At 45.2% G+C, this 17,218-nt stretch overlaps 2 protein-coding genes across 3 annotated transcripts in view; both read left to right on the top strand.

The window, feature by feature from the left end:
• Positions 1-17,218, top strand: part of LOC146199670 (adenylate cyclase type 5-like) — a 238,128-nt gene that overhangs the window by 33,155 nt on the left and 187,755 nt on the right. The gene's annotated exons all lie outside the window — the stretch shown is intronic.
• On the top strand, positions 14,028-16,136 carry LOC146199671 (uncharacterized). The gene is made up of 5 exons (XM_084592174.1): positions 14,028-14,145; positions 15,018-15,102; positions 15,191-15,245; positions 15,869-15,928; positions 16,051-16,136. Exons 1-5 carry the CDS (start codon positions 14,102-14,104, stop codon positions 16,134-16,136), a joined length of 330 nt encoding a protein of 109 aa, XP_084448300.1. The 5' UTR covers positions 14,028-14,101.

Raw genomic sequence — 17,218 nt, 5'->3', positions numbered from 1 at the left:
GATTGGAAGAAAGAAAAAAAAGGACGGGGAAAGAGAGGAAAGAAGAGAAAAAATGTGCAACAGTGTACCAAAAGCGAAGAAATGCTAGAAATCGAGGGAGTAGGCACGTGGGGAAAACGAAGTGGCGAAATAATGATGGAAAGGAAGAGATGAAGGAGCAAAAGACAGAAATGAAGGATTGAGAAATAAGGGAACGAAAGAGGACCAGAAAGACGGCTAGAGGGTACGCCGTAAATGCTTAGCTACAAAAAGAAATTTAACCATAAAGACGAAGCATATGCAGTATGTGGCAAATCCAAGAAACAATTAACCATCTTATACTCGAATGTGATGGTATCCATCCGGAAGTCGATGCAGGCGCAGTCACTCTTCCTGAGGCCCTGAGGTTTAGAGATACCAGTGGCCGGGTGAATGAACCTGCGGTGGAAGCTAGCAAAAAAAAAAAAACGATTGGAAGATTGGTGGCTTAAAAGCAGAAAAGTTACATAATGTTAGTAACGTAGAAACAAAAATTCAATAAATAGAATGGTGGTATAGTTAACCGATCTAAAACATTAATTAAGATATAGGGGAAAAACGAGAATGATAGCAACTGCTACCACCCTGTTTCAATGGGGACGCTCCTATATTCCATCCATCCATCCATCCATCCATCCATCCATCCATCCATCCATCCATCCGTCCGTCCGTCCATCCGTCCATCCATCCATCCGTCCATCCGTCCATCCGTCCGTCCGTCCGTCCGTCCGTCCGTCCGTCCATCCATCCATCCATCCATCCATCCATCCATCCATCCATCCATCCATCCATCCATCCATCCATCCATCCATCCATCCATCCATCCATCCATCCATCCACCCACCCATCCATCCATCCATCCATCCATCCATCCATCCGTCCGTCCATCCATCCATCCGTCCATCCATCCATCCATCCATCCATCCATCCATCCATCCGTCCATCCGTCCATCCATCCATCCATCCATCCATCCATCCATCCATCCATCCATCCATCCATCCATCCATCCATCCATCCATCCACCGCAACGTGCTGTGCGGAATCAAGGGTCGCCGCTGCGCTGTTTTTTCCAAGCATGTGTGCACTTCAATATGGAGCAGACTTGGAACAGGTGTGGCAGTTTTCTCACGCAGTAAACACTTCAGATCGCTCAGTGGCGTACGGCTGCCTCAAGAAGGGCCTACACCACCAAAGGGGCAGTGTCCTATCACTGCACTGAAGTTAAAACACTTCCCAGGCTTCTACTATAGTCTGCTTTCTAAACGTTCAATATCGTTTTTTTTTTTGTTTTTTATGCGAAGCATATTGCTAGAGGTAAACCACAGCCCTTCGTGACGGTTACACGCCATGCAAAGAATGTGGAATGCTACGTCACACCACGTGATACGCTGACGTCACGACAGAGGAGAGACGGGGGTGCAGCTCGCGCCGTCGGCTGCGGTTGCACGCCTTGCGGACCACGTGGTATGGTGACGCCACACCACGTGATACGCTGACGTCACGACAAAGGAGGGACGGGGGACCGGCTCGCGCCGTCGGCTGCGGTTGCACGCCGTGCGGACCACGTGGTATGGTGACGTCACACCACTTGATACGCTGACGTCACGACAGAGGAGAGACGGGGGTCCAGCTCGCGCCGTCGGCTGCGGTTGCACGCCGTGCACGTCGGTGTTCAAAGAGCTTTTGCTTTGCGTACATATTCGCGTAGTGGCAATCGAGTATCGTTGGCCTGGGGGACATGTTCGTTGTGCGTGTCGGTAACAGTTAGATTAGAGATGAACGAGTCATGCTATTACCTAGTTTTATGCGATGGGAAAACATTGTGCATTCCAAGTTTAAACCGTGTAAAAGCACGTGTAACCAAGGAAAGAAATGTTTAGCCAAGTGTAACCATGGAAAGCCGAGTTTAGCAATCAATATGCTTCGCATCTGACCAGGCTTAACCAAGCTAAGCCTCAGCCATTTTTTTTAATGAACTGATGTCTCTTATCTAGGGGATAGGTTGAACTTTTGTCCCACTGGAGACAGTGAACCTGACGTCATTATTTTTTATGCGAAGCATATTGCTAGAGGTAAATCACAGCCCTTCGTGACGGTTACACGCCGTGCAAAGAATGTGGAATGCTACGTCACACCACGTGATACGCTGACGTCACGACAAAGGAGAGACGGGGGTCCAGCTCGCGCCGTCGGCTGCGGTTGCACGCCGTGCGGACCACGTGGTATGGTGACGTCACACCACGTGATACGCTGACGTCACGACAGAGGAGAGACGGGGGTCCAGCTCGCGCCGTCGGCTGCGGTTGCACGCCGTGCACGTCGGTGTTCTAAGAGCTTTTGCTTTGCGTACGTATTCGCGTAGTGGCAATCGAGTATCGTTGGCCTGGGGGACGACATGTTCGTTGTGCGTGTCGGTAACACAGTTAGATTAGAGATGAATGAGTCATGCTATTACCTAGTTTTATGCGATGGGAAAACATTGTGCAATCCAAGTTTAAACCGTGTAAAAGTACGTGTAACCAAGGAAAGAAAAGCTTAGCCAAGTGTAACCATGGAAAGCCGAGTTTAGCAATCAATATGCTTCGCATCTGACCAGGCAAACTAAGCGTCAACCATATTTTTTTTTCTGTCCTTTCAACATGCATGTTTCAGTTCGTCGTGATCAATTTTCGCAGTAAAGGAGACACAGTGCATTACACATCTGCAGACACCGAAACATGCGCCTTACTAAGTGCTATTGGGAATTGACCAGCATGCAGATTTCTGTAACGAGCACACGAGAATGGAGCTTTCCTTTAATTGGATCAACTCGTGAACTTCTACACCCCGCAGAGCTGCCTCGTCACGAGTGTAGTGTGTAGAAATATATAACACCGGATCACATTCTAATGCACCCGTGAATACGCTGAGGATATTGATTAGCAGCACACCTCGTCTTTTCGGCGAGCCCGCGGGGCTCGGTTGAGTCTATGGGGCTTCGTGTAAAGGTACACGGACTGTGTTCTGAAAGACAAAAAGAAAAGTGATTCGGAATGGTTTCAGGTGTTGCGGAGGCAATGGTACCACATCCTCAGCTATTCACCTTATTTACCTAGGAACCGTACCCTCCCTGACAAATAGGTTTCTTGGGCGGGTTCGCTTCCTGTAGGTAATCGGCCCGTGTCCGAGAATAAATTTTGCCACCCCTTCAAGGCAACTCAACCTGCTTGCATCATCTTAAGCAGTGTACGTTCACGGAGGGGTGTAGCGCGCCTTAACCCGGGATGAATAGCGTCCTCCTGCCGCGATAAGCCGCCGGCGGCGCTACAACTGTCATGGTACTCTGCCAAAGCAAGGAGCGCACGAGTTTTTTCAACGCTCGACAGCACCGGTGGATATGCCTGTCTTTTTTTTTTTCTCCACTTTTTCTTCTCCTCCTCGTTGGCATTCGATGCCTCCCTAAAGCACCGCGATAACCTCTGTATCGACAGAAATTTATCCTCCGGTGCTATTTGTGCGTGCGGCGCGAAGTTATGGGGAGGAACGGATCCGCTTAATCAGCGCGTCGAGGTTGGAGACACGTCGCAATGGGCCGCGTGATTCTTTTCCCGCCATACACTCCTTCGCTCTAGAGGGAAAAAACATAGACTCGATTACAACGATGCTTAAGGTATTCTTGAAATATATGCAAGCAAAGAAGGAAGATAAGATAAGATGTCCAGTATTGGCGCAACGAAAGAAAGATCCAGCCATCCTCTGCTTTTTTTACAAGCGGCCACCTTATTACTCAGTTCAAACCATGCTGATGCCTTAAAAGCGACTCTAATAATTTCTTGCCTTTGTTTGACCGCCGTGTAGGGAGCGCCTGAGGTACCAAAGAAAAAAGAAAGCAAGAAAGATATTGCTATTTGGCTCTCCCTACTTTCTAATAACGATCCGCATTAAGCCAACAAAAAGGATGCCACCTGCGCCTGTTTCTCGTACGCTTTTTAATAGTAAGTGCTATTTATCTTAGTGAATGGCAGGCTTAGCCGAAATGCCGAAATCTGTTAAGAGCACGAAGCGAAAAAAAAAAAAGAAACAAGAGCGACAGTTTCTTTTGAAAGCAGCTGTGGTTGAGTTTCTCGTCATTTTCACATTGTGGTCTAGCTTTGTGAAAACAGCAAGTATACTGTAATCATTACACGTCTGGTTCTGCAGCGCCATAGTTCGGGCAAGAAAATAGGAAGACTACCAAAGTCAGTTGAAAACTTATTCGCCAAACCAAATGGGCACAAGGGAAATCTCGCATTTGCTCAAACTGGGCGCTAAATCCATGCTTTTAGCGAAGAAACAGGCACGAAGCACTGGGAAGGGTGCTGTTCCGCGAAATTGAAACGTTCCCTAGCAATTTTAGCTGTTATGCGCAATCCGTTTACAGCCACGATGTATCGCTCGGCTCCTTTTCGCTTCTGCAAATTATTCACCCGAGAAAACGTTCGAATTAGGTAAAGGTATATTGTTGGATTATGAACGAGATAGCAGTGGCAGCTGAGAAGAGCTCTGTTATTTCTGGCGCCAGATAGTTTGAAGATGCGTATTTGAAGAAAGAAAGAAAGGGAAAAAAGAGAGAGAAAGGGGAAGAAATAAAGGAGGAAAGATAGGGAAAGAAGGAGAGAGAGAAGAAAGAAAGAAAAGAAAGAAAGAAAGAAAGAAAGAAAGAAAGAAAGAAAGAAAGAAAGAAAGAAAGAAAGAAAGAAAGAAAGAAAGAAAGAAAGAAAGAAAGAAAGAAAGAAAGAAAGAAAGAAAGAAAGAAAGAAAGAAAGAAAGAAAGAAAGAAAGAAAGAAAGAAAGAAAGAAAGAAAGAAAGAAAAGGAACCATTCACGTCTCGCCTTAATGACCCAAGCATATTTCTGCGCTTGTCAAAGTGTGGTGGCCGCCTGTATAACTTTTGTAACGCGCCGCACGCCCGCGGACGGGATCGTAAAGTAATTTTTACTGCCCCTATTGGCAGTGTGCCGTCCATATTCTCTCAGCACCTGCTAATGCATTCGTGCGATGTCGAAGAACGGCGCTGTGCAGCGAAGCGAAACACTTAGCGGGAGGCCATCGCCACCGTAGTGGGACGTGCGCAACTAAATGATGCATCCTGAGCGACGAAGGCACTGCTATAGTGCCTAGCACTGCTCTTGAGAGAGGAGGCCTTGCGCACGGAGCGGGATCTTTACCTCATGACGGGGAGCCGTAAAAAGCCGCGAACTTCGCCTTGCGGCGTTGTAGTCGGTGTTCGCATGGCCGGGAGCTTCGTGCCCCGAAGGGCGGCACCGGATCTCGAAGCGACGAGGATATCAGTGCTCAGTAGAGGCTAAATTCTCTTTCGAAAGATGACATTAATGGCCGCTTTCAAAAGTAACGGGAGAGGCAGGAAAAGATAGCGAAACCGGTGTCCACGATTCTCGGCAACACGTGTCCTTCTGATGGGCTATTTACGACTACAGCTTGCTCAGCACCTACATACGTGCACCGACTGCTCAGAGACACCGCACGTGCTAGCACTCCCCCCCCCCCCCTCCCCTCCTTTCTCCTCCGTCTTTTACGCGCCTTCAGATTGGCCTGTAATGAAAAATGCGTTCATTCGATAATGACCCACTGATATAGACGATGGAAGGGCTTCGTTTATCGGTCGGGGTCTGTGGTTCAGAACACACAGCATTGTCCAGAACAAGAACTGTTGTACATCGAAATGGCTTGACAGTGAAAGCAAAAACGAAATATCTATCGGATCATCTTGCACGCCATTGTACTTTAACGCTCCTATAGAAGAGGGAGAGAGAAAGCAACGGTGAGCAAGGCGAGGAGACAGCCAGAGAAATGATTACAGCTGGAAACAATTATGCAACATAGCAACATGCACAATCAGCACAGCGGAGAAAAGTCACGCATTTCAACATTTTCATATTCCTACGCCTTTAATCAAAGCCAAGTTTTATTACGGTTTAACAAAACAAGAATGGCACTCCTGCGCATTGGGAAATTGTAGAACTAGGAGGTATCCATGTATGCTTTTCGCTGCTCGAGTTTTGTTCCCTGGGGTAGAAATAACTCGTGAAAAGGCACGAGAAGTTGCAACACTGTACGTGATGGTGGCGCTATTTGATACGTAAGATAAAGCGCTCAGTGACAATATATATCAAAAATTGCGAACTGGAAAAACCTGCGTGCAACAAGACGTAATCAAATCCAGGCGGTTATTCTGCCGTAAGAGCGCCAAGGATTTCCCTGCTGCGGTCGTGTTAATTCTGCCTCAATAAATCCCAAAAAGCGCCACAAATGGGAGGCAGTCGAGGTTGCTCTTTAGTTTTGCGGACTCGTCTTGTCTTTATTTTTACGTTTGTGCGTTTGTTCTGTCGTTCCTCAAAGGTAACGCTTTCTGCCTGACTCGTTCAGAAGAAATTGATTTCTTATGTGGTTTTTTTTTTTTTTCATCTCCTTCTGAATAAGCGGTGGTTATGTAATCCCCGCGAGACGCATAAAGAGGGCATCGAAACAGGCACATTTTTTTTCTTAGGCTGCATCTTCTCTTGGCTTGCTGGCTAGCTATAGATACTCTGCGACGTCGCTCATAAACCATCCGGGCATCCTGCAGATTCCCACATATTCCTAGCGCAACGGCTTGCTTGAGCAATAAGCGCACTGAACTCGATTCAGTGTCGGTTGTTGCACGGCGCCAGACCCGTTTCGGTCGCTTTCTTACAATTTACAGCTGGTGCGAGGAAAAAGGGAAAGAAGAAGCAGCGAAATGTTCCCAAGTTATGTCAAGGCAGCCTATGAGTAGAAAATTGCGCTTATATTTAATGGGCATATAATGGCCAAAACTGATCGTCATAACTGAGTCAACTTTCAATTATTTATTTTGTTATTTATTTACGAATACTTCAATGGCCCCATTGAAGGGGTGTTACATTTTCGATAGATGATCTGAATGATGATGGGTCCGATTCGTCCACGATGGCATTTTGGCAGATCAATCCGTTTCTGGCTTGACAAAGAAGGATGATAAATGAGCTGATGACTGGGCAGGGGGAAGGTAGACGGCCTTCCCGTGGTTTGTGCGGTCAGAGATGCGGTGGGCGGGGTTGGTAATGAAGTTCAGGAAAGGATGGTAATAAAACTTATGGAACAAACACAGTCTAGCCATCTTTCGGCGGTTAGCTAAGGTTGGCAGGTTAGCATTACGTTTTATTTCAGAGACACTAACGTTATAAGAATACGCCGAGAAAATTAATCGAATAGTGCGATTTTGTACTACTGCTTCAAGAGTAGCTGAAAGGTTATTGTGATGAGGGTCCCACATGGCACAAGTGCATTCTAGTTTGGGGCGAATGAGTGTTAAATAAGTAAATATATGCCACATATATTACCAGCATTGCGGCAGACCCCCCCCCCTTTTTTTTTTCTTTTTTTCACACAAATTAACAAAACAAATTTTGATTCGTTGATTATTGTTTAGTTTGATTAATTATTTGCCGAAGCAGGAAAAGACATAAATGTCGTTCATTTTCCTCTGGCTTATCTAGTCGGCCAAAAAAACCTTCCGCGCAAGGAATTTAAGTCAGCCCCTCAATTAGACGCTGCATGAGACAAAACAAAACAAATAAACGATCCTTCGATGGATACCAGTCGTCCTCAATTCTCAATGAAAGAGATATAAAACTTAAAAAATAAATCAGGTCATGTTTATTTAGAGCTAAATTTAGTGCATATATTAAATTAATATAAGCTATAACAGACCGCTGAGCCCCGAACGTTGAACTCATGCGCCCGTTCTTTCTATAGATGAGCTAGTATATTTACGTGCGCCCGATGGTTAAGCCTCGAGGCCCGTGAGTGCCAAGAGGTGTTGCATATGCTGGACCAAGTCTCTAACGGTAGACCTTATTTCGACCATAAATGCACGAGCTTATTTACAAACATGGCGTATAAAGCATGCAGCGGCATGTATCGAAACGTTCCTTTTAGATTACGTCCCGGTTTGAGCGGGCTTGGATAAGAGCCGCCAAATCTCGCGCTTGCCGAAAGGCCTGAGCCGACACTTAACGGTCCATGCGTGCAAGAAGCCGGAAGTTGTTACCCAACTTATTTTCTCAATCAGCATCGTCGCCATCATATTAATAAGCACTAATTATTATCATCACCACCATCGTCTCACTTACTCCAGTGCAGAAAAAAATGATTTACCGATGACCGCCATATAAAAGCGGCGTTGGAAACTCCCGTGCGGAAAGGGGTTGAAGACGCCATTCGTGATTGGCCACGGCCTAGCTTCCGCGTCACGTTTAACTGGCGCTCACACTGTGCATGGGCGCCATTTATTTTGAAAACTTAAAACATACAGTATGCCTTGCGAGTCCTACAATAAATATGTGGCCCATTTCACTGCACTACAGCTTAACGCCGCTTATTTCATGAACCAGCAAATTGGCCACATGAAAAATGTCTCGCTTGTATAGCTTCCTCATGTTCAATCGACTCGCTGATTGAACTCCAGATCTATTAGTAATGGACTAAATACTTAAAGCGCAGCTTTGCTGCCTTTTGTAAGGGGAACGTAATCAAAACTCGTTCAGCAGTGATATTCTAGTTCTGCTTACATGCTCAACTAGGAAGGTAATCAACGTATACAGAAAAAAAAAAAAAACACTTAACCAGATATTGCCATACTTCTCCTTCGGATATCTTTCATTTATGCGCATGTAAATCAGAAAGGAAAAAAAAAAAAAACGCAGCAAGCGCCGCCCTGGCGCGATTGCGTCTAATTTTTGTTTCACAGTCCGTCATGTATACATGCGTGCATCGCCATCCACTCGTGGCAAGGCCTGGGAGAACTCAATGACTCCTACTAATTAATTTCGCCGAGTTGGATGCTACTAGGGTCATTGAGTTTTAACTAGGTATACTGGCACAAGTACGCCCGGCGGGCTCGAATGTGCGCTAGCCACAGCAAGAACGAGAATGATGACGTGTAGGTTTCTGTTCCGGCTTCATGCGTTCAAGCAACTTGCACAATGTTCACCAGGCGTGTCTTAGATATTCTTGGATATAAATAGCATCGGTTATGCGTTCCGCTTGAGAGGCATACTAGTTAACAAGTGCCTATTCATCTATCCCCAGCTCCTACTGGCAAGGAATCCGGCGAGCACCATATGCTTTTAATTAATCAGAACCTACGCGCCATACTGACTGCCGGAAAAAATAAATGGTAAATGCATTATAAATGTCCATTCTAAATATTTGTTTTTCCTCTGTCTCTTTCTATTATAGGTAAGCAGGAACCAGGGAAGTGTGGAAATATTCCGTGAGACTTTCTTTATTTTACCTTTGAAAGCGATATCGCACGAATATTCATATGTGCCTCCGGCTAACCAGACGATGATCAGACAAGCGCATCCTGGAAACCATTTGTCTTCTCATGCTCCCCGTAGCGTATTGCGAAAAACCTCTACATAAATAAGGGGGCCTGATTTTTTTGTAAGCTGCTTCACATGCATAGTACGGAGTTTAGCCTGTGTCTTCCACTGTTGAGAGTAGATATGGGAGTCTATAATAGGTAGTCAGTTATTTCATGGCGTTTAAGATTCTGTATTCATTTAACCTAGAGTAAAGCAGATTTATCACTCTCTCTCTGCACTCTATGGCATGCTCGATACAGGCCATTTTTGGTGAATGCATTCATCCCTCGTACGGCGTATATTTTCGTCAAACTTATTTGGAGTACCTTGCCGGTGGCATGGCGTGCTGAATGCAGCCGATCCAAATTAAGCTGCATACCTAAAGCGTATACGCGTTTTTTCTATGCTCTTTATTTAACCAGCGAATTCGTTTCTCCGCGTCTCCGCTTTAGGCGCGCGCAATCGGTTCCCTGTGGTATTTCGTACCATGAAGCTCCACGAGAGGAACATAAAAACAAACAGTAAGAAGAATGGAACCTCTTTTTCGTTGTTAGTGCCGCTTGCTCATTGTCTTACTGTGTGTTTAAATATTTGTGTTTCTTACAACCGCTCACGTGTACAGTTACACAATTTTCGAACGACTCCATAGCACACTGTCGCATTCTCAATGCATGCACTAGCAGCCGCTGAACAGCAGCTCTTGTGAAGATCAGTTCCGCAGAAACACGAGTCAGAAATGTTGTACGTTTTCAGCGCTTTTACAAAAAGCACGCAGCGCTCTTCAGTTCTGTTAACCTCCCACGAATAGGATGATTATCACGCGCGGTGAAGAGGGAATTGACTGACGAAAATGGCCGCAGGACGGCGCTCACTGCTAGCGCATCTTAGGGAGCCTTGATGCAGTCTCCCTAGCGCATCTTATTTGGCTTCTTTTTACAAGTATCACATTCTTTCGCGGATCCTATGGCAGTGTGCCAAGCCTCCTGCCAATTAAAGTGAGGTTACAGTTTTGAAAAAGTTTCCTTGTGCATTAACGTGCATATGTTTGTATATTTTCGCTTGCTCCACCAAAGATAAACAGTGCTCATCGTGACATTCGTGCAGTCCAAGTATAACGCACAGGAAGGAGAAAGGGACGACTAGTTTGATGCTGGAAAAGTAGTGCTAATGGAAAAGGCAGGTAATGGAATGCACCTAAGCATTTAATCATCAACACATCAATGCTTTATATTAAAACACCACTGCAGCATCAGATCGAACAAATAAATTGACACTCAGGACAACTAAAGCGAATAACGATTCTGAGTAGAAACTGGTTCTCTGGTTCTTTCTGGGCGTCTTAACGTTTGTCAGGCGCCATAGGGGCGCGTTTATGACTTTAAAAATTTGAATTTTGAATTTTCCCGCGCTATTCGATTCAAGCTCGTGACGTGAACGCCTAAAATGCCTTGTTTCCACCGCCTTGAAGGGGACAGCAGTTTTACCCCCGGTAACCAGGACGGAAATCCGGAGTCGACGTATGCAGCTCACTTGCGTTAACTGCCCGTGACTACGAGACTGCATTTAGTTTTCTGCCCTCTTCTATCCTTTCGAATATCCCCTTTCTTTGTTTGCAAGTCGTATTCTATCGATACAGGTGAACTTCAATTTGTTTTCGGTGCCCTTTAAGCTATAGTTTCTTTCCGTGTGAATCCTACTAAACACCCCATTCAAAATTTGTTGTAAAGCTTTCTTTCCGATTTTTCTTGTCGCAGTGGCGTCTTTATTTCCTCGGTGCAGATATATATTCAAGGATAGATTACTGGCTCAGCAAAGTGGGTTTTTAGTTTGGTTGGTAACAAGAGCACTGAGGCAGACGCGTAGAGCAGAAACAAGATACAAAAACAGGAGCGGAGCAGAAACGTGCTAACTCGATTATTTATTTATTTATTTATTTATTTATTTATTTATTTATTTATTTATTTATTTATTTATTTATTTATTTATTTATTTATTTATTTATTTATTTATTTATTTATTTATTTATTTATTAAATACCCGCAGAGGGGTATTACATAAAGGGTGAGGACTACTGCGCGCTCACTGATAAGACAGGATGGAAAAGAAAAAAATCAGGAAGGTTATATACAGAACAAACAGCGGCAAAAAATGCTTCTTAACAAAGTTTAATAGCCAAAAGCACTACTCTTCACTACTTTTCTCCAGTAGTCGTGCGAGTGTCCATTACGACCGGAAAGGGGAAAAGTTTTGTGGAGGGAAAATGCTCTTCCGCAGGCAGAAAGCCATCAAACTTTCTTTGCAACTTGCAATGTAATAACGATGAGTCCATAGCAATGAGCGCACTGTTCCGTAAGAAGACTTACGCGTAAATGAATTTGTGCAGATTAAATTACGTAAAAAATTGCAAAATTTAGCGCAACTTGGGTGGTACGCGGAGACAACAATGAACGATGGCTTGGTCATCTTATTATTCAAGGGCGATGAAAGTGGGTGTACCATTCTATTTTAGTTTAGTGGAAGCGTTTCCTTTATAATGAACGTGATTTCTTTTCCGAAACGAGTTAATTCCCTGTAGAGTTTAGCTTTCCTGCTCAGAAATACTAAAAACATCTCAATCTTTCTGTTCCTTACGAGACGCACTTGCTGCCAGAGTTTAGATTTTTTTTTCTTTTTCATGTTCACTTTATACCTCTTCTTCTGCTCCTAAATAACTTTTATAGATCTGGCTCCTACTGGCTCAGACCTTGATTTCGTGCTGTTGCCGGCATCCACACGAAGGTGGCAAATGGAAGAGGCGCATATCTAACTCGCCACATTTAGAGCAGTTGCGATTATGGCAAGAGAGGGCGGGAAGTCGCGGTTGCCTAAAGGGGCTTATGCGCCCGCCTCGGCTGCGGGAGGTCGGTTGCTTAGAGAAACTCCGCCGGACACGGATGGGTATAAGGCGTCCACCATCCATACGCCAGATTTCCATCGGAGTGAGCGCTTGGAGCAGGCTCCGCAAACCTCGCTGCGTCCTTTCGGGGCAAATTCATTTCGAACGCTCACCCCACAAAAGTGGTTCTTGCTATCGTTTTCAAACGGGGGCTCAAGATCCTAACTCCCCTGATGGGGCTGGGACAGGTGGGTCACCGCCGCTTGTGGCGGGGACTTGCCTGCCACAGAATTTTTATCTGTTGTAGGCCGTCATTGCACCCGCCACCGTTTCGGTGGTGGACGGCGGCTGTCGCTGCGGCGTGCGTCTTTCTCTCCCTCTTACTTTTCTTTCTTCTCTATTTTCTCTTCTGTCTGCACGAGGCAGCGAAGGTGGCTCAGCTACAGAGCCAGTAGCAGGCCCGTGCATTTTCGTTTCCTTCTTCCTACAGCCACAACGACAACAACCTCTGATAAGTGTAACTAAATAGACGTATCGGTCAAGCATCACGAGTGCAAGCGATGTTTAAAAAGAAGTTCGCCTCATAGCATCTTTCTGGTCCACAGAATCACCAATGCTGTGTAAGAGCGATTCCCATCCAGCTGCCTCACAACACGACACAAACAATACTGAGTTGATATTTCAGCGCCACCTTTGAGGGTATCAAAAGACAGCGTTAATGTCTCCCTTCTGCGGTTCCTCTTGCGGATGCTCGTTCTCGTACATGCACAATGTCAGCTGTAGCATCTAACCCCAACGCCGTTGTGCTCACTGATTCCCAGAACGCCTGTCGCAACTTCAATTACGGATTAATTCATAAGTCAGGGTTGTCATTGCTAACTAGGCACCCACCCAACCAAGCATCAATCATCTGGTTTCCCGGTCACCTGGAACTACCAGGAGAAAACGAAGCCGCTCACAGGCATGCCCGAGCTCTTCTATACCGGGCGTCTCCCCCTGATGACCATGAAGGGTGCCGTGACCTGATTGGTTTAGCCGTGTATGCTGACAATCTCGCGCCATACAGAACAGCCAGAAAGGAGTACCCAACACCACACAAATCCCTCAATAAGTTAGAAGAGAACATCCTTAGGAGACTACAAACCAACACATACCCAACACCAGCTAAATTACACCTGTGGTACCCTACACTATAATCTCCGCAGTACCCACACTGTGGAGAGGTAGCTAACCTCTACCATATGGTGTGGGCATGCCAATTTAATCCCTTAGTTGACCCCATTCCCAACCCCTCGGAGGAGCAGTGGGAGGCTATTCTGCTCAGCGATGATCCTGACCGTCAGCACTGGCTGGTGGGGAGGGCCAGCGCAGCAGCAGTAGCCAATGGACTACCGGACTAGGCGGCCCACATACATGTTCTGAGTAGTGTTCCTGTATATGCTCCCTAGGGAGCAGAGTTGCGCGACTGACATCCCTGTGCCGCTCTTGGCGATGACGTCAAACGTTCCATTCGAAGGAGGAGTCAACTTGCCTAGCGCAACAGGAGGAGCCAACTTTACAGGAGAAACATTTTTCTCGCCTCTTGCAGTGCCGTCAGCTGTCGTCGCATCGGTTTCTACAGTGTGTTACCACCTTTTTTGTGCGCACTAATGACATAGCTGTGCAGTGCAGAACGTTCTCTTCAAATATGACGGGGTGCAGTGCGCCGAACTGCACAAACCGCACCGAAAGCGGCAGTGTTTTATTCAGTGCCCTGCGGAAGGTTAGTCCTACGTCGGCGACTGCAGTGGCTTTTAAGTATGGGCCGCGTGAAACAGCCCCGAAAGGAGCTCGAATATGCGAGGTATGTTGTTTTTATTTCATCTTAATGCATTCTTTGGGCTTATTTTCTGTAAAATGGCTTTGTTTATTAACTTTTGGGCGATCCCTAGACACGTTAATTAGCTTGCGCATCTGCCGACTTCACCGCTCGAATTCCTCGCGATGCACTTGAGAACTGCTCTTTTTCTGAGTGTAAGACACCAGCTCTTGCAGTATAATATGTTGGCGGTATATAATGCTACATCTCCTGATTTTACTGACTGTCACCTCATCGTTTCGTGAACCACATTATTACTTCCCGTGCAATATTAACTTTGCACTAATGTATGTGATTTCACTCTAGCATCACCGTTTAGTGAAGAGGGTCACGAACGACAGTGAAGTGCAGAATTTAATGCGAAGCTAATGTACGTCTTAAAGTATAACTAAACAACGCGATTCATAACTTGCACGAAAACTATCTGTTGTGCTGGCTTTTTCTCTTGCTGACTGTGGTTTTAACAGGTATAAACTGCATCCTTTTCCGTAATTTTAATGTCTCGATTTTCTTACTTGCGGTTCAGTTGCGTGTCGTTGTTGCCGTTCATTCGCTAATGTGTACTACAGTTAATGTCACCGCGAAGCTACGGTTAAAATTCTGATCGTAACTTCACCAGCGGGAACGCTGGAAAATTGCGCGGAATGTGGTAATGCATGATTACTGCTATTTTTTGCACACTTCCATTGCGGGAGTCATAAAATATTGTCATGAATTCATGATTGCACTGTCGCGTTAAACCCCACAAACGAACCATGATTGCACTGTGCATCACCTGTTGCACATGGACCTTTTTTAAATACTAATTCAGTCAACAATGTTCGTACATGTTTTCTTCTGCACATAATCCTATGCAGGATCATTTCACAGCAGACCAGTTTGAGTGGTCCTACTTCAAAGGAAGGAAACTACTCAAGCCAGATGTGCCTACCATCTTTTCTGGTGAGTGAACCACTTGGAATTTCCAGACTTGCATTGCTCTTAACTCTCCGTTCATTGGAACACCAACAGTGTACTCTTGCTCATACAGGCATGCCTTTGCAGGCACTGGAAAACAGCATGGCTGTTGCGCCGTCCACACCGACGTTAGGTTAATACATTCAGCTCGATCACGCAATAGCTTTGTCGTGCATGAAAATTGTGAGGTGCACATTTTTCATTGTGCCTTTTTCATCTGAACAGCCGTATCAGTGCTGCGCCTGTGACTGCCCAGAACATGCATTCAGTATTAGCATATGAGATCTTTTAGTGTCCAGTGCACGATATGAATACTGAACATTAGGCTTTTCTTTGTATAATAATAATTCTGTAGGCTTGGAACTAGCTCTTCATTCATTGCAATGTCAACAATGTAATCTTTTTCATGCACACATGCCTTTGCAGGCACTGGAAAACAGCATGGCTGTTGAGCCGTCCCCACCGAGTTAGGCTAATACATTCAGCTCGATCACGCTGTAGCTTTGTCGTGCACGAAAATTGTTAGGTGCACATTTTTCATTCTGCCCTTTTCACTTGAACAGCCGTATTAGTGTGCTGCGCTTGTGACTGCCAAGAACATGCATTCATTATCAGCATATGAGATCTTTAGTGTCCAGTGAACGATATGAATACTGAACATTATGATTTTCTTTGAATAATTTTAATTCTTCAGGCTTGGACCTAACTCTTCATTCATTGCAATGTCGACAATGTACTCTTGTTCATGCAGACACGCCCTTGCAGGCACTAGAAGACAGCATGGCTGTTGAGCTGTCCCCACCGACGTTAGGTTGGGTAGCTGACCCTTATTGTGCCACAGATTCTCCTTCTGTCACTTAAACTATTGCACTTCTCGCACTGTGGTTACGCATGAAGTGTGTCTTCAGGCAACATATTTTTATCTGTGTGCAGGAACCTCGAAAGAAGACCGGGTGCTAGAGCTGGAGCGACCGCTCAACCTGGACCTCCTCAAACAGCTCTCAGCTGAAGACACTTAACCATGTTGAATGTCATTCCTGGTTTCTCCTTTTATTTTATAGCAGTGCAGCGCCTATGATTTACTCCAGTATTGTACTCAAATGATATTTGTATGGCTGACATTGTGTCTACTTCCCCCTAACGCTGCAACCACCATTTGGCAGCTTAGTCTGAAACTGAAAATATATGCTCTATAATATTAATCAGCCACACACAAACTCCGATGTGGTGACTCATGCTTACCTTTCAGAAATAACCTTTGTCTTTCTACACTATGCATTATCCCAAATAAAAAAAGTCTATGGAAAACTAGTGTCTACACCTCTATGGTAGGAAGGTTGAAATCTGGGTCAGTTGGTACATAGTCTTAGAGAACAAAAACCACCCAAGGGACGAGGACGAAGGAAGACGATGTACACACGGAAGCTGGAACTAACAACTGTGCTTTATTGAAATAATAACATGACATGAAATAATAACATAATGTTATTATTTCAATAAAGCACAGTTGTTAGTTCCAGCTTCCGTGTGTACATCGTCTTCCTTCGTCCTCGTCCCTTGGCTGGTTTTTGTTCTCCAAGACCTCTATGGTGTTATGGACTTTAATGACTACCAGTGTTTCTGCACAGGGCCTGCATGTCCCTCTGAGTGTTCAGCAGTACAGTGAAGTGTACAGTGATTGTCAAGTACAATCTCTTTAGCCTCTCTACTTATTCTGCAGTAATGGTGTTATGTAATGTACCTGTTAAAGGAGCACTGTTCGGCTGTATACAATAAAGTTCTAAATACCAGCTGTTTGTAAAGTGTTTTTCTAATCCCTACCACCTGCACAGAAATAGGTTGTCAGTCTATGTCTGCATGCTAACTAGATTTGCCTACTTTGGTTAACTATTCTACTTATCAAAAAGCCCTGAAGGACCCTCTGATAACGATAGTATTTAGGGGGAGGGGGGGGGGTACAGAAATTGAGATGAATATTAAAATACAGCGTTACAGTGAATGCAGCCGTTAGAAAAAAACATTCATATAATAAAAACGGAATGATGCTTACAAAAAGCACGCGACTGGATAAGGGCAGTTTGAACGATCGCAGCATGGAAAA

Source organism: Amblyomma maculatum, chromosome 2 (assembly GCF_055883805.1).
Source record: "Amblyomma maculatum isolate TAMU_Amacu chromosome 2, ASM5588380v1, whole genome shotgun sequence".
Taxonomy (NCBI): domain Eukaryota; kingdom Metazoa; phylum Arthropoda; class Arachnida; order Ixodida; family Ixodidae; genus Amblyomma; species Amblyomma maculatum.
Note: the sequence above shows the minus strand (reverse complement) of the source record. Positions and strands in the feature narration are given on the sequence as shown.

Coding starts and splice junctions, on each gene's coding strand:
- LOC146199671 (XM_084592174.1), top strand. CDS start 14,102: ATGGGCCGCGTGAAACAGCCCCGAAAGGAGCTCGAATATGCGAG. Junction 15,246..15,868: donor GTTGCGCCGTCCACACCGAC/GTTAGGTTAATA, acceptor TTGTTCATGCAG/ACACGCCCTTGCAGGCACTA. Junction 15,929..16,050: donor GCTGTCCCCACCGACGTTAG/GTTGGGTAGCTG, acceptor ATCTGTGTGCAG/GAACCTCGAAAGAAGACCGG.